Source organism: Diachasma alloeum, unplaced genomic scaffold (assembly GCF_001412515.2).
Source record: "Diachasma alloeum isolate Michigan unplaced genomic scaffold, Dall2.0 Dall_scaffold_00914, whole genome shotgun sequence".
NCBI classification, from domain to species: domain Eukaryota; kingdom Metazoa; phylum Arthropoda; class Insecta; order Hymenoptera; family Braconidae; genus Diachasma; species Diachasma alloeum.
In genome coordinates, this window is record NW_021681032.1 from 167,781 (window position 1) to 191,294 (window position 23,514).

Here is a 23,514-nt window from a genome sequence, read left to right on the forward strand (position 1 = left end):
TACACTCAAATAATTCTGACCAACTAAAACGTCTGCTCTTGATTTTTCCGGTATTTCATTTAATTTACATAAGAACCACTCGCTTGAAACTAGGATTCTCTGTTCGACGTTCAGAAAATATCGTCACGACATACGTGAAACGAGGAATGACATTTTGCGATGAAGTTTTTATCTGGTAATTCCCAACTGTTGGGAAACAGATCGAATGTCGAAACGAAATAGGGAAATCTGTGATCTGTAACTAATTTTCTCTCGTCAAATTCAATTGAAAAATTTAATGATACAAAATTGTGGATTATATTCAAATAATTCTGAGCAACTAAAACGCCTGCTCTTGCTGCTTCCAATATTTTATTTGATTTACATGAGAATCACTCACTCGAAGCCATAATTCTCCCCTCGACGTCAAAATACTCTACCGACAAAATACACAAAATGAGGAATTGAGTTTGAATTATTTCTCAGTCCTTGCAGTATACTGTTATTGATATACTTACAAAATATGTCAGCTAACATTCACCCCAATGGCGCAGGTAACAAAGTTGGTATTCCCCCCCCCACAGAAGAAATAGCAACTGCCCTGTACAACTGCGCCAGCATTCCCCCCCCCCATCTCACCAAATCAAATAATATGAAAAATATCATCATATGTACAAACTTAAACTAAATCTGTACGACATCATCGAACGTGACGAAAAATTGTTGAATACGAACTGAAGATAGTGGAATTTATAAAAGTGAAAAAACAGTTGCAGACGATTCTCCAATGATTTCTCTAAAAGCTATGATATTTTGTCTCGAGCACTTTATGAAAGGCAACACTTACACAAATGAAAATCCCCCTCAATCACTCCCCATTTCTCCAGTTTCTTCTCAATAAAAAAAAGGAAAGTTGGATTATGAGAAAATTCACTCCAGGATGGTGCACTCATCGTCGTCCTCAGCACCTTTCCAATTCTCCTTGAACCCCTTGTCTCCACGACCCTCATCCTCGATGAGAGCCCTCACTGCAATCACAGTCGCCTCTTTCCTGGCCTCCTGACTCAGGGCCTTGGCCTGGCCCTTCTCAGGGTCTTTATTACAACTTTCGTTATTGCCATCTGCGTCAATCCCCCCATCAGTTTTCTCCTCTTCAATTTTTTCGTCATCAGGCTTCTCCACATCGTTGGCCTTAGCTGACTCCTCAAGACTCCCATTAGAAACGTCCATCGGTTCATCTCCCTTTCCAGAAGTCTCATCATCTTCCTTCATCTCCCCATTCTCCATCGTCTCATCATCCCCAATATCATTACTCTCACTCCCCATCTCCTCATTTAAAACATCCTCCACATCTGGAGTGACTTCCTCCTCATCAACGTCACCAGGAGTCTTTCTCCCCTTTTGCAACCCCAGCTCCTCCTCAATGATCTCATTCAACGACTTCTCAGGACTAGCATTCTCCTTCTCCTCGTCGTTGCCCTCCTCGAGCCCCTGCAGATAGAAAATAAACTGCTCTTCGTACTTCCCAAAGTAATCATCCTGCACAACAACAGGCTTGAGCATCTCCACCTCCTTATCCCCATCGTAATCAGCCCTCATGAGCAGCGAGTACCCAACAGTCCTGTCGTAATCAACAACAATTTCATCGTAAACCTGAATCCCCTTGTCCTCAGTCTCAGCCCTGGCAGTGCAACCTTGATCCACAGTCTCCTTCTCCCTGAACTCAACGAGTTTATTCGAAAAATCGATGGAGTTGTGCTCCTCCACCTCCTCGTCCTCCTCGTCAGCCTCAGACTCAGAGTCCCTCTCGCACTCCATCTCCAGTGGTATGATCTTGTGACTGGCCTCGCCCTTTCTCAACCGAATTTTTCCAGTGGAATCCTCCACAGGTGTCCCAGTGATGCAGGACGTCTTCCAGGGCTTGTACTGCCTGACCATGGTGTTGTTGAAGCCAGCAAGCTCCGAGACAACTTTACTGATGTTCCTGTTGATGATTTTGAGCTTCATTTTCGCTGAGTTTATGTCAGTCCCCTGGGGAGCCTCGAAACCGCTCATTTCCTGCTTCAGCCGCTTCCTCAGCTTCTTCAGGATGTCGTCGACAGCCCTCATGGGATTGCTAATTGTCTGGTCGAATCTTCGGACTGTTAGTCTTGGATATGTCACGTCTGGAGCCTCTGATTGGCCAGAGGCACCCTCTGACTCTTCGGATTTCTTCTCAGAGCTCTTTGTAGCCTGGACACTTGGGGTTTGAACCACTGGATCGTCCTCCGAGTCACTCTCTATGTCTATGACACTTGGGGGGGCCTTTCCCTTGAGTTTAGGGTCGTTTTTGTCTATTCTTATGTTGGGGTACGAGCGAACTCGTGGTCCCTGTCCTCCAGAGGCTCCAGGGCTTGCTGTTATCAGCACTGGACGTGTGGGGATCGTCACCATTGGCGTTGACGCCCGGAAACCAGGGAGTCGTGTGATCAGCTGGGGAGTGGCCCCTGGAGGCAGTGAGTCGATCCTTCGGAGGGGGCGCACTGGAATCATTCTTCCACCTCGTGGCACTGGAGGTCGCACCAGGGTCTGGGTCGTTATGGGCTGCAGCGCTGGGAGACGAGGGTTGCCTGGGAGAATCACTGACTCGGTGTCACCTTCAACCATCGTCTGCTCGGGGTTCAGCAGGCGCGTTATGTCGTCGTCCTCGATCTTTCGGGGGGCTATTGGGACGTAACGACCGTTTGGGGTATCTGCTGAGTCTCGGGATGTCGCTCGTCGACGCTTCACGGATCTTTTTCGCGTTCGGGAGGACGTCCTCGAGGTCTTCGATGTCACAGACTCGTCGTCAGAACTTGAGAGGGAAGGCCGGCGTTTTCGCTTGGCTTTGCGACCTGGACAGCACTGGGCGTCGTCCAGCTCCATCTTTGAGAGGATCTCCTTTGGCGTCATCACACGATCGGCTGTTAATATCCTGAAAATGTCATTGATTTGTGTTTTTTTTTCTCATTTTTCATAATTAAATCCAAGAAATAAACTTGGAGAAATCCCGCGATTAACTCTTAGAGGCAAAATTTTAACAGAATAAATTGTATAGAAAAGTATAAAAGTACTGGGATATCCTTGAGTGTTGATCAATAATTGTAAGTAATGGTTTCCTCTCAGGGAATTTTACATCTCCAGGTGTAATAAAATGTCTTTAATTCAATTCAATTCAATGTGCAAAAATGCTGGGACTGTGTCATTGTTTTTTACACCTCCACTCCAGAAATAATTTTCATTTGCTTACCTTGAGAGTGTTTTGACGTGCTGGAGGAGAGCCCAGCAGACAGCCCTGTGCGAGTAAAGTGGAGCTGGATGGCACACGAAGCACTTCCACTTCTCATCAGCCTCAATCTGCTTTCGCACAACAGCATCAAAATTTATTCTGATACACTTCTGGCAGAAGGTGTTGCTGCAGTAGGAGCAGCAGTACAGATTACCACCATTGGCGCACCAACGGCAGAACATGTCAGTGGCATCGTCACCTGATTGGTTTTCATTTAGTAGTTTCATCCCGACAATTTTTTTGCGTTTGTCATTTTGTTTTTTTTATTCATCTTTACCTTGCTCGAAGGTCCCATCTCCATAGAACTCACGACAGGCTGCGCACAGGAGTACCTTGAGGACAGGGTGCTCCTGCATGTTGTAGGCCTCAGCAGGAGCTGAACCGATGTGAGTGTCACACGAGGTGCAGTGGAGCTTACGAAATCGCACTTTAGCAATGTCTAAAATTTACAGATGATGATCATTAGGAATATTCAAACACTTTGAGAATTTTTTTGCCATAATTTTTTATTCAAAAATTTTATTTGCAGAGTGAAATTAATTTTGCACTGGAAATGGTCAAAAAATATTTTTAAAATAGGGAGAAGAGATGATGTAGTCTATTTTCTTGGGAAAATTCTTGATAAATCATTTGCATTATTTATTAAACGCAATTAACATTAATTATTGGTTTAAAAAAATTGATATATAGCAAAATGTGATCTGGACACTGCTGATCATATATGAACAACTGCAATTTTTTTTAGGCAATTCAAAGTAAAATTTTAGCTCAATAAATTATAAAATAAAAATTAATATTCTGAATTATTCACAATCTACAAAAAAAATATTCACCAGACTTGATCACTCTCCTAAGAATCAAATCCAGAATCCCTCCATTACCGACTCGCCCACTCGATTCCCCGAAAAAAAAATCCAACAATTGACTATATAAACCCTCTAAAAGCTCACCTTGCCCAAACATAAGTTTCCGAAAGTGTTTCTCCTCCGGAGTAACAGTCTCCGAAGCCCTGAACAGCTTCGCCTCATTCTTTCCATCTCCCGAATCGACTGAAAAAGACCAAATAATCGAGACATTGAGGTTAGTTTCGGTGTGGTCTAGCAACTCCCAACCCCAACAGCGATAAACCAAAGTATTCAAACCTTCTGGAAGCGGTTCCTCATTGACCTGCACCTCGAGTAGACTTGCGATGTCCATTCCAATATGATTATTCATCCCGATCGGCGATACAATTACTAAATTAAGCAATGCGGACGCACGAATCCGTGAAAACACTGACAAAAGCCGCCACCTCCATTTTAACTTAGGCCCACGCTAGCCCGGGCCCAGTTCTTCCCCATAATGGCCCTCACTACACGACTCAAAACACTGGATTGATTGCGACTAGCAAAAAAATGGGGGAAAAAAGTTGATTTTCCCGACTCCTGACAGATTTATTGAGAACGAGGGTTGGGAATAGCGGCTTTCACGAGCCCCGGCAGCTTCCGCCGAAGCATCACGATCGCCTTTCAGCCTATTCTACGCATCACAAAGCGGGAAAATAGTGGGCCCAACATGGCCGACTTCCGGCATCACCAGCTTCTGCTAAATTTCTCTAAATCCGCTAATTTTTCCAATTACTCTTCATCCTCTCCCGCTGGAGCAATAATATCATTTTTTTCGCGAATAAAGAATTATCCTATGGGGGACCCTTCGTGCTCATCGATACGGCAGAGTGCTACTTGATCCCTCGGCGCCATTTTCGATGCGCAGTGGAATACACCGGGAAACCAGGGTTATTTACAAATGGCGTCTCTCCTTCGTCTCGGTGATTATAATCCATTTTAATCGAGTTTAGGGTGGTTTTGAGGGGTAAATCACTCGCCGGGGGGTTCTTCGAGGTGGTAAAAGTGATTTGGGAGGGATGGAGGGACACAATGAGGGCCTCGAGATCGACAAGGCCGCTCAGAAGCTCACCGATGAGATACAGTCTATGAGCAATTATAAAAATCTCTACAATGAAATTCAGGTGGGCGGTTTTTATCGTTTATCTTGTTCTCGGTGAGGTTCATTTCGTCTCTAAATAGGGGACTTGCGTGAATTTTTATCAATTTCCTAACCGCAAGTTTGGGACCTGAATAGTTCATTTTTCATTCACAAACATTCGAAATATTGCTCATTAATTAATAATTAATTGGTAAAAGTGGAAGATTTCAAAGGCTTTGGCATCGCCAGTGATATCACTGAGAAGGTCGAGCGCGTGGCCAATCACAGAATGGCTCCAGCCGATCTAAACCAATCATGTGGGGCGCCTCGGCCAATGGAGGACAACTCCCCACTCTCTTCACACTCAACCAATGAAACGTTACCTGAACGTGCTCGTGACGTCATGACGGCCAAATTGGTCTCGAAAATGACTGATTTTTAATGAATTATCATAAGATATCTGGGCATTATTTTTCTCCATAATTTTCGTCGTTTAGCTATCCATATGTTATGAGGAATGTGTGAATAGGAGAATTGGAAAGAATTGAGCTTCATGCAAGTTCCCCATTCTAAATAATAAATTTATTAAAAACTGATCAATAATCAAAATCGACTTGACCCATTTTTCGGGTTTTCCAGAGACTGGTCGCCTCGTCGGTGGTCAAGAAGGAGAATTTTAAGGGCACGCTGACGGAAGCGCTGAAGAATAATGGACTGGAGACAGAGATCAGAAACACGGTGTTCCACTGGGCGCGTTCTCAAGTGAATATCTCCGTTTTTTTAGCTTTCGCAATTTTCATCGATCTTATCGATTTTTTATCGCTCCGTCTGTTGTTCTGGTGTCTGAGGGCCATCTTCGACCCAAGCCGGAGGTGAGGCCGCCCGAAGCTGACCTCAATTATCTCAGGAAGACGCAGATCCAATGGGAGAGGAGGATTCAGAAATCTTTGAATTCCATGTGCAATGAATTGAATGTTCCGCTTGCCAGGATACGACCTAGTGCTGATAAGGAAGAGCTCGCGGAGAAGTGGAACGAGCTGAGTACTTATGATATCGGTGAGTGACTCGGGTATCAATCGATTTATTGAGGAGTGATCGAGGATTGATCGATCATCCGTCGATTTCCTTTGAACTTTCTATCTTTTGATTGCGTAACTATTTTTCCGTTGGACGGCGCTGGGATTGCTCCATTCCCTTGGAGCCCCCCTACCATTGGCTGGTCGAGTGGTCACGTGGGTCACAGCAGTGACGCCATGACTCATTAAGGCGATACTCAAGGGCGACTCGATGACTCAAATTCAAATTTCATTTTGTTTCATCAGATTTATCTCAGTACAGACCGCTGTACGCGCCCAAGGACTTTCTCGAGGTTCTATTCTCCGTTCGTGATCCCGCATTTAAGAAACAGCCTAGTGAACCCAACTGGGAGTTCAGTCATATTCAGATACGTGTGAAGCAACTCGCGCAATTGGTAGGGTCGTTGTAGGGAACCTTCATGAAGCTTGTTTAATTTCCTAATTAGAGATTCATATGCGACCTCTATCACAACCTCCCTCCCCCCTCTATGATCGTCAAGAAAAAATTGCCAAGAAAAAATGACCGTCATTTTTTTAATTTATGACTTTATTATTTTTTAAATTTATATTAAAGTTATTTATATTAGCTTAGTTAAATTTCGTTAATGATATTCATTGACACTATTGTTATTTCAATATATATGAATGTTTTATATTCCGAAAAGTGGGAGATTCCAAACGCTTCAGAATCGCTAATGGTGGCCAAGCGAATTAGGAAGAATTGAGCTCCATGCGGGTTCCCTATTAAATTACCCCTGAAATAACGATAGTGCAGGATTTAATAGAGATATTTGCAGAGGGAAACTTACGCTGAATTATCGCAAGGGGTAGCTCTACTGGGAGTCAATGGGGAAATGCCAGCCGCGGGGAATTTCCCCAATCTCGAAGCGGAGAGAACTGTTCTGGGGGAGAAGGTCTTGTCCTTGAATCATGCTCCCATAGCTCAAGAATTTCTGAAACGCGGAGCCCCGAGAGCTTTAAGGGGCCAACTCTGGTCGCTTGTGCTGGGATCAATTGTTAAAGACACTGTAATATTTTTTTATTCGGTTATGTCCCAGTAGCTGACAATACTTTTGATTTTCTTTATTTATTTTTGGCCGATTTTATTGAGAAACTGCGGCTTTTGTGCGCGGTTTTTTTCAATAGAAATGTTTAATGGGAATTATTTTTTCTAACAAAATTTCCAAAGAAATTCAACAAAAACTAAATATGAAATGTTTTCGTGCCTGAAATGTTCAACTAAGGGTTCAGCTACTGGGGTGCGCCTTATTAAACTCCCGAAGAGAATTCAAACTCCCTCCTCTGCTTGCCTTCAATAACTTTTGAATTAGGACATCGAATACTACGAGGAACTGAAGAGTATGGTTCTTCAATACGATATAATGGTGGACAAATTGATCATTAAGGACGTGCAGTTGACAGCCAGCAATGACGATCAGTACTTCGTCTTTGAAGACGTACTTTACAAAACGATGTTATGTTTTTCGCGGGATTCGGAGGTTTTGGCGCCTGTAACGACGGACAGAAGTGCAGGGGGACAGGTGATTCACGCGGTGCTCCAGGGGAAGCCTGCCGCACTGGAGAATACTCTGGTGTTTCCACCGAGTGGAGTCATTCCTTTTCATGGTTTCACGATGTATGGTGAGATCAAATTGAAAATATCAATGGGCTCTTTCTTTTCTTTTTTTTTTCATCACTTGTGCGTAAAGTGAAATTTTACTTTCCACACATTGAAAAATAGGGTTCGACACTCGTGGGAAAAGTGTTCTTTGACTTTTGGGAGGATAAAAAAATTACGGTGAAACTATTCTAAAAAAAAATTAATTAGTAATTTCTATTTTCGATGAACTAATCTTTTATTTTAAATTTTTTCCTGCGTGTGATATTTCAGCTACACCTTTCTGCTACCTCTACGACGATCCCTGCACAATGTACTACACATTCCGGGCATTTTACCTGCGATATTGGTTTCGCCTGCATACTGTATCGAGTCATGAACAGGGAATCGTTGCATTATGCTTATTATTCGAGAGATTACTCCAGTGTCACGAGCCCCAGCTCTGGGCGCATTTCCGCAGCATGCAGATACAACCGTGAGACACGTTAATCCACTAAAATTCTAGCCAGATGTCTGGAAATTCAGGCTTTCTTATGAAGAATATTGTTGCAGTGTTAAAGTCGTTTTTAAGTGGCTGATGAGGGGATTTAGTGGGCATCTGCCTCCGGAGCAGCTTCTCTACCTCTGGGATCTCATCTTGGGATATGATTCACTGGAAATTATTTCATTGCTAGCTGTCACCATATTGAGCTTTCGAAAAGAAAATCTGCTGCAAGTTAATAATCTTCATAATGTAGAAGTGTGTGGTATTTTCTTAATTTCAATTAATTTTATTCGAACAATTTCGTGTGAGTGATCTTTGGTTGCTCCTCAGGCTGTTCTGGCTGATTTATCATCTCTCAAAGTGATGCCTCTCCTTCAACTCGTTCTAATCAAGGAATGAGTGGTCAACATTCAAGAAGTTTAGTGAATTTTATCGATGAAATTGAAATTGTAATTGTCTTTGATCTGGATTATTGATATCAAATAAAATAGACATGAGAATGAACTTTTTGTGTTATTCTTTCGTTATAGAGTCAGATTAAGCGAGCCCCCTAGTATAAAGGTAAAATTCTATTAATACTTTCAATAAGATAGTTTACTATTGGACACATTCAACAGAATCAGGGAAAAACAAATATCATTTTCAACAGAACTTCAGTAGAAATCCCTCCCAGTTTTTTCTATCGAATTCGCTGTGTTGTTCTACGAAATGTTTTCCCGCCTTTGTTATTCTCATTTAAATTTTCCAATTTATCAATACGCATGCGCGAGAGCCTCGTTATTCTCAATCGGTCATTTATCCTCAGTAAAACGGTGACAATCTGAGATCGAAGGGTGGGGCGAACAGTAGAGAGACGACGCTTTCTGCCCCATCGGGATAAGAGCAACGAACAAGGGGAGGTTTTCCGTTTCCGGCTGTCATACTACTGCGACGCCTGCCACTGTCTCCCAAGCACTGGCTCTGTTTATAATAAGTTGAGTAGTCTGAGATTATCGTCTTTTAATCGTGAATTATCGCCAGTGAAAGTTAACGAAGACTGCACGACTCTAGTCCAACGGCATTGTTGCAATAATACGTGAGTATTCACTGTTGTGAGCGGTCGGCGAAATATTTGTTTGTTGTAATGCACAAAGCGGCCTGTGTCATCCCCCCACTGTATAACCAACTTTCTGTTACCCCCCTTGGGGGTGAGGGTGGGGTAGCCACCGGGTTCTCTCACCCCATGCGATTATTAGTCATGCACAGCCACCGCTTTAGAAGAAAAAACAGAGAGTACGATCATTCCAGTCCCTTACGTTTGTTTTCGTTTTGATGGAATTTTTTCCTGCTTCCAACGGTGGAATTATTGGTGGAGTGAAGAATGGGCAAAGGGCTTTGTTCTTGTTTTGGAATTCTTTGTCAAGATTTGTTTTAATCGATGGGGTTTTGAGATCATTGAATTGTATTCAATTTTAAGGAGATTTTGGAACTCCTAGATTAGAATTAAATCATGCAAATTACCTCGTTGGGTCAGCAGATATTGAAGATCTTTATTTTTTATAGCAGTTTGTGGTAGGATTATTTGACTATAGCCACCTCTTCACGAAAAAATGGAAAATACAATCCTGGCAATCTTTTACTCACGTTTGTATTCATTTTGCTGTTTTTTTCTGCTCACAATAGTCGAATTATTGTTGGAGTGAAGGATAGTTTAAGGGCTTCGCTCATGTTTTGGTTTTTTTCCTCAAGATTTATTTCAGTCAATGGTATTTTAGTATTATTCTACTTTATTCAATTTTATAAGACTTTTTTTGCATTTTCAAGGGTTTTGCGAGCTCCAAAATGAGACCGAAATAATTTAAATCGCGCCGTTCGCTCAGCGGATATTGAACTACTTTTTTTGACTTCATAAAATCAACTGACATTAAAAATTCAAAGACCCTCATTTTGCTAATTTGATATTCTCCAAAAAAGAAATACTCAACAATTATATTTTTCATCAAGTCGAAAACCAATCCGTTTATGCAGCTAGAATAAAAATTCAAAAACTCTCCATTGACCCACTGATTTTCAGATTACATGTGTGAAGAATTTGTAATCAAATTGGAGTAACTAGATATAAAAAAGATGGCTTGGAGATTCAAGGCATCAAAATACAAGAATGCAACACCAATAGTGCCAAAGCCAGAGGCATGCATTCGTGATATATGCGTCGGGTCTTATCAGACCTACGGGAACAACATCGCAGCGTCCGCTGCATTTATGGCATTCAATGTTGATCACAATGGTAATGCAGCCCACATATATTTTTTTTAATGTCATCCCTCGGAGTTGAATCAATAAATTGCCCATTCATCCTGCAACTTGCTTACATTAACTAGGATCTAGTCTGGCTGTTTTGCCACTTGAGGACTGCGGCAGGAAGAGCAAAACAATGCCTCTCCTTCATGCACACGCTGACACGGTCACTGATATGGATTTTTCCCCCTTTCACGATGGACTATTGGCAACTGGCTCCCAAGATTGTCTCGTCAAATTGTGGCACATCCCGGAGGCTGGACTCGAGGAGTCACTCTGCAATCCTGAGGGGACATTTTCACACAGACAGAGACGAGTCGAGGTTGTACGCTGGCATCCCACGGCTGAACATCTCTTGACCACTGTTTCTTATACTAATTTGTCACTGTGGGACGTCGTGTCGCAGCAGGAATTGTTCTGTAAGGATTTTTTAAAATTTATTTTGTGAAAAAAATTGATTCACCTCGCGAATTCGGTGGAAATTTCTATGAAAAATATCCCAATAGAATAAGTTCTATAGAAAACTCGAATCGTATAGATTTTTTCTATAGAATCCTTTCCATTAAAAAAAATAATTTAATTGTAATTATTAATGCTATTAAATTTTGTCATGCGTGTTATTAAAATTATTAATTTATATCGAATGGAACGCGATGAATCAAATATTATCTTTTTCTACAGCGAACAATGAACATTCCGAAGTGATTCAATCAGTAAGCTGGAAGTACGATGGCTCTCTCCTGGCTACCTCTTGCAAGGATAAACAGGTCCGCATTGTCGACCCACGAGGATCAAAATCAATCGTGAACACTTGCTCAAGCCACCAAAGCATCAAAGACTCCCGCATTGTCTGGCTGGGGAACAGTGACAGAATCCTAACGACTGGCTTCGACGCTGCACGACTGCGTCAGGTCTACATCAGGGACCTCAGGAATCTCTCCGATCCTGTGAAAACACTGGAGCTCGACTGCAGCACTGGGATCCTCATGCCACTGTTCGATCAGGACACCAATATGCTGTTTCTAGCTGGCAAGGGGGACACCACGATTTTCTACATGGAAGTCACTGATAAGGATCCCTTTTTGGTGGAAGGAATTCGTCACAGTGGGGAGCAGACCAAGGGAGTCTCCTTGGTTCCAAAACGTGCACTCAATGTCATGCAGGCTGAGGTCAATAGGGTTCTGCAGTTGACGTCGAATATGGTCATTCCGATCATGTATCAGGTGCCACGAAAGGTGAATAATCATTTCGTCATTATACATGTGCACAAAAAAATGACTAAAAAATGCCATTACATTTCTGTTGGGATTCCCTTAAAATTGTTGCAGAATTGGATTTATTAACAGATATTTTTTCAATTGAAAAAAAAGTCAGTGAATGTCGATTATTCTAAAATTAGAATTATTCAACAGACTTGTAGTAAAATTATAACTGACTTCTCCTGCAAGAGGAATGGGCAGAGTCAAATTGAAGGATTTTTTCTCAGGAGTTATCCATTATTTAAAAGTTAATTTCCCTCCATCTCCAGAATAAATCTCAGAATTTAAGAACGACAAAAAAATATTTGCTGAGGGGGAAATCCAATAAATTCCCCATAATTTTAAACTTCAATTTGTTTATTTGAGGAATGTCGTCCAGTATTGAATCGATTCCCCCATTAATTCGCAGCATTCTTCAATTACAGACATATAGAGACTTTCACGGTGATATTTATCCAGACACAGCGGGTTGCATTGCTCAAAATACTGCCGAAGCGTGGATCATGGGTCACAATGCCCCAGTTCCAAAAATATCCTTAGATCCTGCCAAACGTGCTAAAGGAGAAGAGCCAATAACTGTGAGTATCAATTGCATCTCCATCACTGCAACCCCTGACATTTATCAGACACATCAACAGCAGCTGCCACCGTACCATTACGTACTTTTGTTCTGAAGTAGTGTTATTCTTGTTTTAAACTAGTGGCTCATCGATGTGAATTATTGGATTTTGTTTTTCCGCTGGCGATGTACTTGTGTTTTGCATATTTTATTTCAGCTCCTCGTATTTTACGCAGTTCTCCTCTTATTTTAGTAATCCTGAGTTGAAAATGTGATTTTGGCACGTTGGAAAGAGAATGAAACGATCGGTTTGTGTCTGTAGTTCACGTTATTCGATGTGTAAGTTTCAAGAATAGCCTGACATATCGTTCCACTTCCCCTCCGATAAAACTTCGCTTCGTAAAAAGTAATTGGAGATCAAACAACACTTTACCTAGTTAACGAGCGGAGTGACAAACATCCACAATGTTGAGAAAAAATGGAGATCGATAATGTCATTCATGAATTGGGGTCGAGGGCAAGAACCTCAATTCGTATCTGGAATTAATTTCGATTAGCACCTCATTTTATATCTATGATGATAATTATAAAAAGAAGACATTTTTAATATTTTTGCACTTTGTTTGCTCTTGTTATGGCACCGTAGTTGGATAAAACCACCCCATAACAATAATACCCCGGAAAAATCTTGAAATAGTCAGATATACACGAAACTTTGCGAAACTGAAACAAACCATGCGGGGCATGAAATCTTTATGGAATTTCTGACGTTTGTTAAAGAATGCATTAAAGTTTCTCCCTATCGAAGATTTTTGTTGAGAAAATACTCAATAATTCGATGTATTTCATTCAAATCAAGGGAATGCTCATAAAATCCATGAAGTGAATCGAATGATGTACTTAAACTCGATTGATAAAATTATCAGAAACTCATCAAACGACTGATGAATAAAAACCGAAGAATCTTCAGACGTCGGAAAACCCCCCTCATTCCCCCCACAGTAGACTTCACTAATTGTTTTTACCATTCTGCCAGTATTTTCGCACTTTGTTTGCTTTTGTTATGGCATCGTAGCTGGACAAAACCGTCCCCATAAAGATAATAACCCGGAAAAATCTTGAAATACTCAGATACACAGAGGAAACTTGGCGAAACTGAAAGAAAGCCAGCAGGACATAAAGGCCGAGCAGGCGAAGGCAGCGAAGAGTCTGCATTCCACACCGAAGGGTTTCCTCCAGCCAACAAGGGTGCAATCAATCGTACAAGAGCGCGAGGAGAAAAAGGAGAAGCGCATCGAGCCCGAACCGGAGAAGATGGAGAAAATTGAGAAACCGGAAAGACCAGACAAGAATGATGAAACAATGAGGCCAATCGAGACGGATGATGACAAGCAGAAAGTGCAGAATGGCCAGTCGATGCCGCCAAAGCCATTGCCAAGGTCTTCACGAGCTAATAGCATCTCCGAGGAGGAGCCCAAGCCAGTGGCTAGACCGAGAACATCACCCAGTTCTGGGACAGTTGTTACTTCAGTCAATCCTAATATGGTTGGAGGATACAAGGTCCGAATATGGAGTGAACGAACAGGAGACGATTGTTATCTACTTTTTCTTGTCGTTTATTTGTTTTAATTTATTTAATTAGGATTTTAATTCAGCTGATTATGTTGGGAAACATGAAGTAATTGCGATTAATGGGGAATGCATGAAATAATGGAACAATACGAGTTTATTCCAAGGGAGATAACAAAATTTTACTAGTTGCGAACTCTTCCAAAATGAATGGAATAATTTTCGTACGAATTCTTAGAGCACAATTGTAAGAATATTTTCTACGTCTTCTCCCCATGATTTTTTCATTCACCTAACTTCATGGATTCATTTATCAAATCAGCATCATTAGCCTTATCTTTACAAAGCCAATTGCTCTTAATTTTCAGCCCCGACTGGGTCCGAAGCCGTTCCAAGCGAAATCGGGGAGCCAAGAGTTCTCCTTCGACAAAGTCTTCTCGGTCCCAGTGGCCCCGAACACCGACACCAACGGCTACCCCGCGGAGCCGCACCCCATAATAGACAGCACGCCCCCCGATGCCGACAAATCCCCGACCTTCGACAACGACCGAATAAAAGAATCCGAGAACGGAAAGAGCGACTCGTCCTCAATGGAGGAGGACGCCAACTCCAGTGACTCTGGTTACAAGCCCAAGACGCCGAGCACCGCTGAGCGTCGCAAGTTATTCGAGACCAAAGTGAAGGACGAATCCCCTGAGAGCGAGGAGACCCCAGGGAGCCTGGAGCGTGGTGGACTCAACAGAAACTCAATAGCAGAGCGCCGAAGGCTCTACGAGAGCAGATCAGTGTCGGTGACCGACGGAAACCTGGCGGAGAAGGCCCTGGGCTCCCCGACAGCCCTTCGTCGCAGGGACTCCTTCAAATCCAAATCCGAAGTTCTGAAGGACGACGAGAAGAAGATCCCCATGCTGCGACAGCAGAGCATGGACCCTCGCCTGGAGAAGCCCGAGCCCATCACGACCCCCACCCCCAAGAGAACCTCAACAGTCTTCGGAAGAGTCTCGAAATTTCGCCACCTGAAGGGCACACCAGGCCACAAATCGACGCACATCGAGAACATCAGGAACATAAGTCGACAGATATCAGGGGAGTGCGATGGATTCCACGCGAATCCCGACAGAGTGGCAGTCCCACTGAGTGGTCCAGGGGGTAAAATAGCTGTTCTGGAGCTGAAGAAGACAGGAAGACTTCCTGACGGAGTCATGCCAGCTCTCGTTCATGGAGCAACAATCATGGACTTCGCCTGGGATCCCTTCGACAATCAGAGGCTAGCAGTGGCCTGTGACGATGGCATCATCAGACTGTGGGAGGTGCCTGCTGGGGGGCTGGTGGAGCCCACGAATGAACCCAAATTCACGGTTGAGGCTCACACTGACAAGATTTATCTCATCAAGTTCCATCCTCTGGCTGCTGATGTCCTTGCTTCAGCGTCGTACGACACTACTGTTAAAATATGGGACCTGTCCAGGATGGAGGAGGGGGCGGTGGCTAGGATCACCCTGGGGGGACATACTGATCAGATCTTCAGCCTCGCGTGGTCACCCTGTGGACAGTATCTGGCTACTGCCTGCAAGGATGGCAAATTGAGGGTTTATAAGCCCAGGTCCAGCGAGGTTCCCATCAACGAGGGGAAGGGGCCTGTCGGGACCAGGGGGGCCAGGGTCGTGTGGGCCCTTGATGGCAGGTTTCTCCTCGCTATTGGCTTTGATAAGGTCTCGGAGAGGCAAATCATGATGTTCAAGCCTGATAAGCTGAACTCTCCCCTCAATACTGTGGGCCTTGACGTCTCACCGGCCATTCTCATGCCATTTTACGACGAGGACAGCTCCACTCTGCTGCTCACTGGTCGTGGCGACTCCACTATTTACGCGTTTGAGGTCACTGAAGAGGCCCCCTACATATGTCCACTCAGCCACCATCGCTGTGCCAGCCTTCATCAGGGGCTCTCGTTCCTCGCGAAGAACAAGTGCGATGTCGCCAGTGTTGAGTTTGCGTCTGCTCTGAGGCTCACCAACAACACGATAGAACCCCTCAGCTTCACTGTGCCCAGGATCAAGAGTGAACTCTTTCAGGATGATCTGTTTCCACCTACGAGGGTCACCTGGAAGCCCAGTATGGGGGCTGGGGAGTGGTTCAGTGGCGCCAACAAACAGGCGACGAGGATCAGCTTGAAACCTCCGGGGATGGATTGCCTGTCGGAGAATCAAGGGTCTGGGATTGTCACTGCACCTGTCTCTGCTAAGGGACAGTTCGCCGTCTCCCAGCAGGCTTTTGGCAGACTCAACTCCAATGAGTGGTACAAGGCTAAACATGATGAGGTGAGGTTTGGCGTGTTCGGTGCATGAAGTGGTTTATTGGCTTGTTTTTTTTTCTTGGTACTTGATTTATTTCGATGTGATTGGAGATTCGGAATTTTCTTGGCTGAAAATTCGGGTGGATTTATCAATTCAGTGCTATTTTTTATTTTTTCCAACGCGTACTTAAAATTTTATAGAAAAACCAGGAATTCGCTAGAGAATTCTTTCGTATTTTTTATTGGAAATTTCGATGAAATATAATCGATGAAAAAAATTGATTATTCCCATGGAACATGTTTCGATAGAAAAAAATGTATAGAAAGATGATTTTTTTGTAAAATAATTTCTGTTGAATCCACTAGGCTTTTCTATGAAATTGTTTCGTGCGAGGTCGAGCAAAAAATTGAATCGATTAAGTAGATAAAATGAACGATGACGAATTAAACAGTCATTGATTATGAGAATCAGCTTGAGTGTTTATATGTGTGTATCTATGTTGTGTGGTAGATCCAAAAGAACATGAGCAACAGTCTGGGGGAGATGATACAATGCTCGCTGGAGCAGGACCACATGGAGGGGGTGGAGGAACACGAATGGGTAAAATTAATTTCGTATTCAACAAAATGTAAAAAAAGACCTCCCTCCGTCGCATTTTACTCCCTCAATTTTCTTCTTAAAAAAATATACATATGTTCAAGCCACAAATTAAACCAGACAATTTTCCCCCTTCAGGACGATTAAACAACACCACGCATGAATGACCAGCTGCTTGGAGCGGAACGCCACTACAAAAAAGAACCAAAAAAGAGAGAAAAAAAAATCGAAAAACCGTCGAAGTACCTCCGAAAATGATTCATCGGGCGTCTCGCTTCGGTGCGTGTCACTGAATAGCCATCTCCGGTCATTCTGGCTCCCCATCGTTACCCCGTAAGCCACTGAAAACCGCTCTATCCATTAAATATTCAACTCAACCCAATATTTTCGCTCCTCATCAGCAGTTAACTTGCATTTTTCCACATTGTGTGCCACATTCAGAGTTTTATTTCTATTATCGTTAATCTATATCAATTGTGCAAACCGAGTGCGATTTATTTCAGGCATATTAATTTATTCATTAACGTGTGAAAAAATTTTGTAGAAAAAGCTAAACGTTTCTTTGAAATATTCTGTTGGAGTTCTGTGAGAATTCTATTAGTTTTTTCAGAAAATAATTTTTTTTTCAAGTTTTTTCTTGAATCTTATTATGAAAAACAAATTAAAATACAGAAATAAAAAGCTTAGAAACCTTACGTTCAAGGATTTCTGTAGAAAAGCTAAAATTTGTTGACTATTTGATATTATTGAATACTATTATTGTTATTATTATTCAATATTATTTAATGAAATCTCAAAGGAAATATAATTGAATTCTTATAGAGTTCTAATTGAAATTCGATTGAAAAATCTGAAAGATAAAATGATAAATTTCTTAATAGAATTTTTATAGATTTTTGGTAGAATTCCAATAGAATATCTTAAAGAAAGCGATAGTTTGGTCTATTAATTTTTTTTCACACGTGTCCAAACGCCTCCCTTTCGAGGATTAACGTGTGATCATAGCTCTAGTCTAGAATGAAATACGTTTTCGTCACTTTCGCCTGTTCATTATTTTTACTCTGTAATACGTATATTAATGGTAATGGCTTAGTATAATTGTCATGTAGTTTAGGAACCAGGGATTCACTGGAAAAATATCGAGTGAAACTCGAAAATTGCTACAGAAATTCGTGCGTTTGTTTTTACGTTTTGTAGCAACGTATTAGGACGAACATTGAGATTTCATTCTACGTAATTCAAGTTGAGGAATTTCGAGGCGATCTTACTGAGATTATTGATATAGTTCGTAATGGAGCAATCAACATGATGATTCGAGGAGTCGAGACATCTCGAATTTTCTTAAAATGGTGATGAATAAATCTATTTATTAGCGAGATTGGGGAGGCGACAGCATAATATCGATTGAGGTAGTTGTTTCTCGAATTCAGTTGATGGTCATGCGCTTTTGATGATCGTTTCAATTAAATTCGTTTATAATTCGATGGAAAAGCGATGAAATTGAATGAATTCATTTCACTTCACATGAGTTTTGGGGAATTTGTTTAAACGAAATATTATCAGAATTGATAAGCTGTAAATGTTTAGCAAAATATTCACATGCAAATGTGAGAACTTTTTTTTGTTTTTTTCATCATTTCGTGTTTTTTGGGAATGGAAAGATTGCGAATTCGAGTGAATCTTGAAAATTCAGGTCGTATTTAATATTGATATCAAATTGATTGATATTGAATTGTTTTGATAATCACATAAAATAAACAGAATTAAAAAGCCAATTCTATTTAACAATTTCGCAGTGCATTTTTTTAATAGAAATGTCCATTAAAAAATATAGAATGTTGTAATAACATTACAAAACTAATGGCAAAGTGAAATTCTCTCATTCATTTTTACGACTTTTTTAAAAGAAAAAAAAAAGTTTCATGACTTCACTGAACATTTCGAATAATTTTTACTGAAATTAAGGATAATTGGTGATTATCAAGTATTGTAAATAGAAAATTCGCGATTTCAGTTCCTCAGTCTGGGACAATTCCCTGAATAATTCGATAAACGAATTGAAATGAATTTGACTCGATAATAAATAATGAATACCCCCTGAGAAATAACTACTTTGAGATCACGTGTGTGTGATATTTACTGAGTGATACTGTTTTCCCCCGATGTTTACCCCTTGCACGCACACTCATGAATAATTTACAACTAAAAAATAATTGAAAAAGTACGTGAGGATAATAGCAATAAGGGTAGTTGAGGATAATACGTGAATGCACTAATCCATGATCGGTTGAATAAATTGAGGACAAAAATCCATATCGAGTATTAAAATATTAGTCCTGACATGGTGGTGACTCTCCTCACCTCCGATTAATCAGAGTATTCACCGTAAATACGATGAAAGTCATGTTTTTTTTTCGTCATGATTCAAGAGACTGTCATGAATTCCTACGTAAAATGCTCGGGGAGATAATTTTTCATATTCTCACCGGCAAATAGAGTAATTGAAACATCTTTATAATTCCAATTTTACACTTTTTACATTGATACATAATCGATAAAGCCATTATTTTTCATCGATGATTATGGAAATGACTCCAACGATTTTTGCTATGCATATATTTTTTAGTAAATGGGAGAAAATGTGAATTATTTCGTGATGTAAAATTTTTTACATTTTTTAAATGTCGTAACATTATTAACTGTATTGTACAGAGTAATGTAATTTAATGTGGTGCTTGCCATCCTGCGTAATTGATGATGATTCGTCCGCTGCATAAATTTCCAATTGTTCTAATCCACCTTTGCATTAAGAAAACAAAAAAAAATTAATGAGGAAAAAAAATTGAAGTAGAAATCAGCAGAAACCAGATTACAAACGTTTTCCATTTTCCTAAAGTGTCGAATCAGCGTTGATTACGATGGTATTAGAGTACCACAAATCCTTTGTCAAAGAAGCGACCGAGGTGCCAAAAATGAAATTTCCACTGAAACTAATCATCCAAAATTGAGCCATTCCATGCGAGCCATTCCATGAGAAAAAAAATTTCCACTCATTTTATACTCGTCCATAATCCAGGATGACAAAATTAATTCGATACATTATTCACTTATTTTTCTAATTCTGTATCAGTGCTAATCCGACATTACCGAGATATTTAGTAGTTGATTTGCTGAAGTCCTTCCTCGAATAATGATGCAGTACCAAGAGGCATTAAATTTGCGGAGCCTAAAGTACCTCGGAGTTGATGGACATGTGACTAATGCATGTCATAATTTTAGATAATGAAGGTAATGAGAGAATGGTGATCCGCCAAGAGTAGTTTTGTCGTAGTAGTGACGTCTCTTTGTATCGACTTTATATCTTACCATGTATTTCATCTATAAGATATTTCTACCAAATAACAATGGAGGCTTTAATATTCAAACGGACTTTGTCATATTTCTTCCTCGCTATTCCCAATCAGGCAATATAGCCAATATCCTTACAATTATCCTGAGTTTAGTTAATTTATTACTAAATGGGCCTGATAGATGTGAGAAAATGGAAGTAATTAACAGGCTTGTAACGAAAAAAAAATTTAATTTGATAGAAATACGTAATCCATTAAGGTTTATTCAACAATGGTTCTAATGACAATTTGTTCACATAATTTGAAAATGTATAATGGATATTATTCGTTTGTTGATATCTGTCTCCAACTCGTGGAATGTTTTATTTATTCTCTCATCATGCGTGGGTGTTCAAAAAGAGTCGTATAAATTCAGATAAATCAGTATTTCGTTAATGTACAAATGAATTATTATTTTGAAATGTATTTAATTTAACTGCTCCCACCCACTCGATCTCTGGGAATAAGCCTGAGTTCAGATCCGTGTTTCAGGAATATATTGCCTGAAATTGTGAATACGTAACATAAATCAAGTTAATAATCTCAAAATCACTCAGTATGAGTTTTTAAATTTTTTTGAGGGGTTAAAAACGTTACCAGCAGTCTGTTGAGGATTAATTCCCATCCCATCATCCGTTATAATAGCCGAGGTTGCAGGTGTAACCTTGAACTCCTCAGCAGCGAATTTTAGAACAGCAGTAAATGGCGCATTCTCAGGTACACTCAGTCTAAATTAAACTCCAATTCAATTAATAACCAAAGAACTCTATTTTATTCTCTCGCTGGAGTGGATATAAACCAAATTTACAGTTTTATTATCAATAAATTAAATCATTGAATTTAATTTCACACTTGCAAATTCTTCAGTAACTTTTTAAATCATAAAGTTCTCTAATAACTCTTTTAATAACTTCATGACGAATAATTCTAACAGACCTCAACATCCCAATAAAATTCGTCCTTCACACAACTATTCCATACATTTCATTCCCACAAGCATCCTCAAGCTCCTCCCATATCCTCCCCCCCTCCATCCCCTTCGCCATCAGTATCCTATTCTTAACAGCCTCCAAAATCTGCTCATTAATACCCATCAACCCCTTTAAACTATTAACAATATCATCGAACGAGAATCGGTGACACCCACTCCACCGTCCCCTCTCAAAATTCATGCTTCTTCCAAAGTAGAAAATGCTGTCTATATAATTCAATCGAAAATCCTCATCATCCAACAGCCCCTCGAGTACTTTTCTCCTGACCTTGAACACCTCTGAACACACATTCTCATCGTAATTATTAATTCTACTGCTCAAACTCTGGATTATGAGCTTCCTCGCAGGGCTCTCCTCACTCAACTTATCTAAACTCTCAATGACTTCCTTGACCAATCCATCGTCAATCATCCTATCGATGCACCTCACGACCTCCTCCCGATTGCCACAAGAGGCCTGATTGTGCCAGAGGAAAACCCTCCCCTCGTCCTCGATCACAGACTTGTCTAAACGAAGCTCTGTCATGCATTCCAATGCAGCATTCGCTGTCAATGACTCATTGAAGAGAGCCTCGAGGAATTTATTTAATCGCTTCCTACCACAATCGTTCACATAAAGAGTCAAAAGTCTGTCGATAATGTCCCCTGTGACTCCAGCTGTTTTCATCAGCACTTCCACGAGTTTATCACATGCACTGTGCAGTGTCTCGATGCTGTACGTGTGCACACGATTGTTCATTGACCAGTGACCTCGCAAATTACTCATCAATTCATTCATTTTGTTATCCTCTTTGGCACGCAGCATCGTTCTCTCGATGAAACGCGAACAGCTGAAGGCTGTTGATACATTTCGTATTGTTATTTGCTCTATTATTCTCGGGTTTTCGATCAGAGTCACATAATTGTCGAACATCTTTAGAATCTCTGATAGCTGATCTTCGTCCATACTTCATTCATTCTCATGACAGGCCTCCCTTTCATCTTCTGGCAAATCTTCAACGTCTCATCTGTTCCGAAACAAAAAGAGAGTCAATGGTTTTATTTCTTTTATTCATTTTTTTCAATTTTATTTGATTCCATCATGAAGTAAACGTAAATGTGATTCAGTGGTGGAGGGGAGACAGATTAGATAAATATCTCTGCGAAAATGTTTATAATTATTTTGCATTACGAGATTGCTCCTGGGAATTAATGTTTCGCAGGGAGTTGTTGTGGTTTTTTCATCTCAAATTAATTTCAGGAGAATTTTCTTCAGTTTTTGGAGAATGGAGTTCAATTTTTGAGAAACACTGCAACGAAAATGGAAATATCTCTCGTGGATTTAGAGATATTTTTATATACTTCAGGTGGAATTGACTTTTGATTTTTTTTTCTAGGTCAATTTAACTTATAGAGGATTTCTTGATAAATTTAACAAAACCTTAAAAAATCTGCCAAAATAAAATCGACTCATTCCTGCCACTTCACAACTGAATCCATAAATTAGGTAGAGTCGAGCGTTATATTGAGCGTTTGATCTCGAGCCAGAAGAATCGGGGATTGACACTTTCTCATAAAAAAAAATGAATTCATCCTTGAATAATCTACTTACACCTTGAATGGCAGCTTTGGATCCGACGTCAACGTGATTTTAAAGGTGACTTTAGACCTGGAAAATTTGTTTTCTCATTACGTTACGAACATATGTTTGACGTTAGTGAAGAGGTTAGGTCAGGGAAAAAAACTTGTAAAAATCCTATAAAAGGGGAGAATAATTTCAATTTTAGGGGGATACTCACGCCATTGTTGCAGCTGATTATTAACTCGTTTAGTTTAATTTAATTTAGTGTAAATAAGGGCGATATTGGGAGTGAATACTGCAGACGGGAGAGAAAGTAACTTCAATACTTCAGTCGTCTTCCCCACTTTTCACTCTGGAGCCCTTAGGATTCCTTGATTATCGACTCGCATATACGAAAAAAAATCAAACGAAGCGAATGCGCTAGAAAATTCTCAATAGAATTCGTTTTTTTCTACCACTATTCATATATTTTCTATATTAGAAAATTCTAATGTATATCTATTAAATTTTAGCTGATTCTATTGAAAAGTAGAATTGGATTTTTCTATGAAATATTCAATATTTATATTTTTCTTAAATATTTTAATTA

The 23,514-nt window shown here is 40.6% G+C and overlaps 4 protein-coding genes across 6 annotated transcripts; 2 read left to right on the forward strand and 2 right to left on the reverse strand.

Moving 5' to 3' along the window:
• Window positions 1–598: 598 nt before the first annotated feature.
• Window positions 599–4,777, reverse strand: LOC107045356. Its single transcript, XM_015267621.1, has 5 exons — window positions 4,429–4,777; window positions 4,237–4,335; window positions 3,564–3,725; window positions 3,248–3,485; window positions 599–2,932 (listed from the first exon to the last, which is right to left on the reverse strand). Exons 1-5 carry the CDS (start codon window positions 4,499–4,501, stop codon window positions 910–912), a joined length of 2,595 nt encoding a protein of 864 aa, XP_015123107.1. The 5' UTR covers window positions 4,502–4,777; the 3' UTR covers window positions 599–909.
• Window positions 4,778–5,189: 412 nt separating this feature from the next.
• LOC107045327 (TBC1 domain family member 19) lies at window positions 5,190–8,828 on the forward strand. Its single transcript, XM_015267568.1, has 9 exons — window positions 5,190–5,294; window positions 5,891–6,013; window positions 6,100–6,307; window positions 6,574–6,722; window positions 7,125–7,355; window positions 7,659–7,968; window positions 8,219–8,420; window positions 8,498–8,684; window positions 8,760–8,828. The coding sequence occupies exons 1-9, from the start codon at window positions 5,190–5,192 to the stop codon at window positions 8,826–8,828; spliced, it is 1,584 nt and encodes a 527-aa protein (XP_015123054.1).
• A 490-nt stretch (window positions 8,829–9,318) lies between these two features.
• LOC107045351 (coronin-7) lies at window positions 9,319–20,409 on the forward strand. 2 transcript variants are annotated; one of them, XM_015267615.1, is made up of 9 exons: window positions 9,319–9,504; window positions 10,483–10,695; window positions 10,790–11,125; window positions 11,388–11,941; window positions 12,391–12,543; window positions 13,656–14,084; window positions 14,462–16,411; window positions 16,898–16,987; window positions 17,123–20,409. In XM_015267615.1, the coding sequence occupies exons 2-9, from the start codon at window positions 10,536–10,538 to the stop codon at window positions 17,129–17,131; spliced, it is 3,681 nt and encodes a 1,226-aa protein (XP_015123101.1). In that variant the 5' UTR covers window positions 9,319–9,504; window positions 10,483–10,535; the 3' UTR covers window positions 17,132–20,409. The 2 variants fall into 2 exon arrangements, with proteins under 2 accessions (XP_015123101.1, XP_015123102.1); XM_015267616.1 differs by lacking the exon at window positions 13,656–14,084.
• A 157-nt stretch (window positions 20,410–20,566) lies between these two features.
• Window positions 20,567–23,309, reverse strand: LOC107045352 (ubiquitin-fold modifier 1). 2 transcript variants are annotated; one of them, XM_015267618.2, is made up of 4 exons: window positions 23,143–23,288; window positions 22,956–23,012; window positions 20,971–21,101; window positions 20,567–20,876 (listed from the first exon to the last, which is right to left on the reverse strand). In XM_015267618.2, the coding sequence occupies exons 1-4, from the start codon at window positions 23,145–23,147 to the stop codon at window positions 20,806–20,808; spliced, it is 264 nt and encodes an 87-aa protein (XP_015123104.1). In that variant the 5' UTR covers window positions 23,148–23,288; the 3' UTR covers window positions 20,567–20,805. The 2 variants fall into 2 exon arrangements, with proteins under 2 accessions (XP_015123104.1, XP_015123103.1); XM_015267617.2 differs by lacking the exons at window positions 20,567–20,876; window positions 20,971–21,101 and adding an exon at window positions 21,123–22,371 and having other exon boundaries at window positions 23,143–23,309.
• Between the last annotated feature and the right edge of the window lie 205 nt (window positions 23,310–23,514).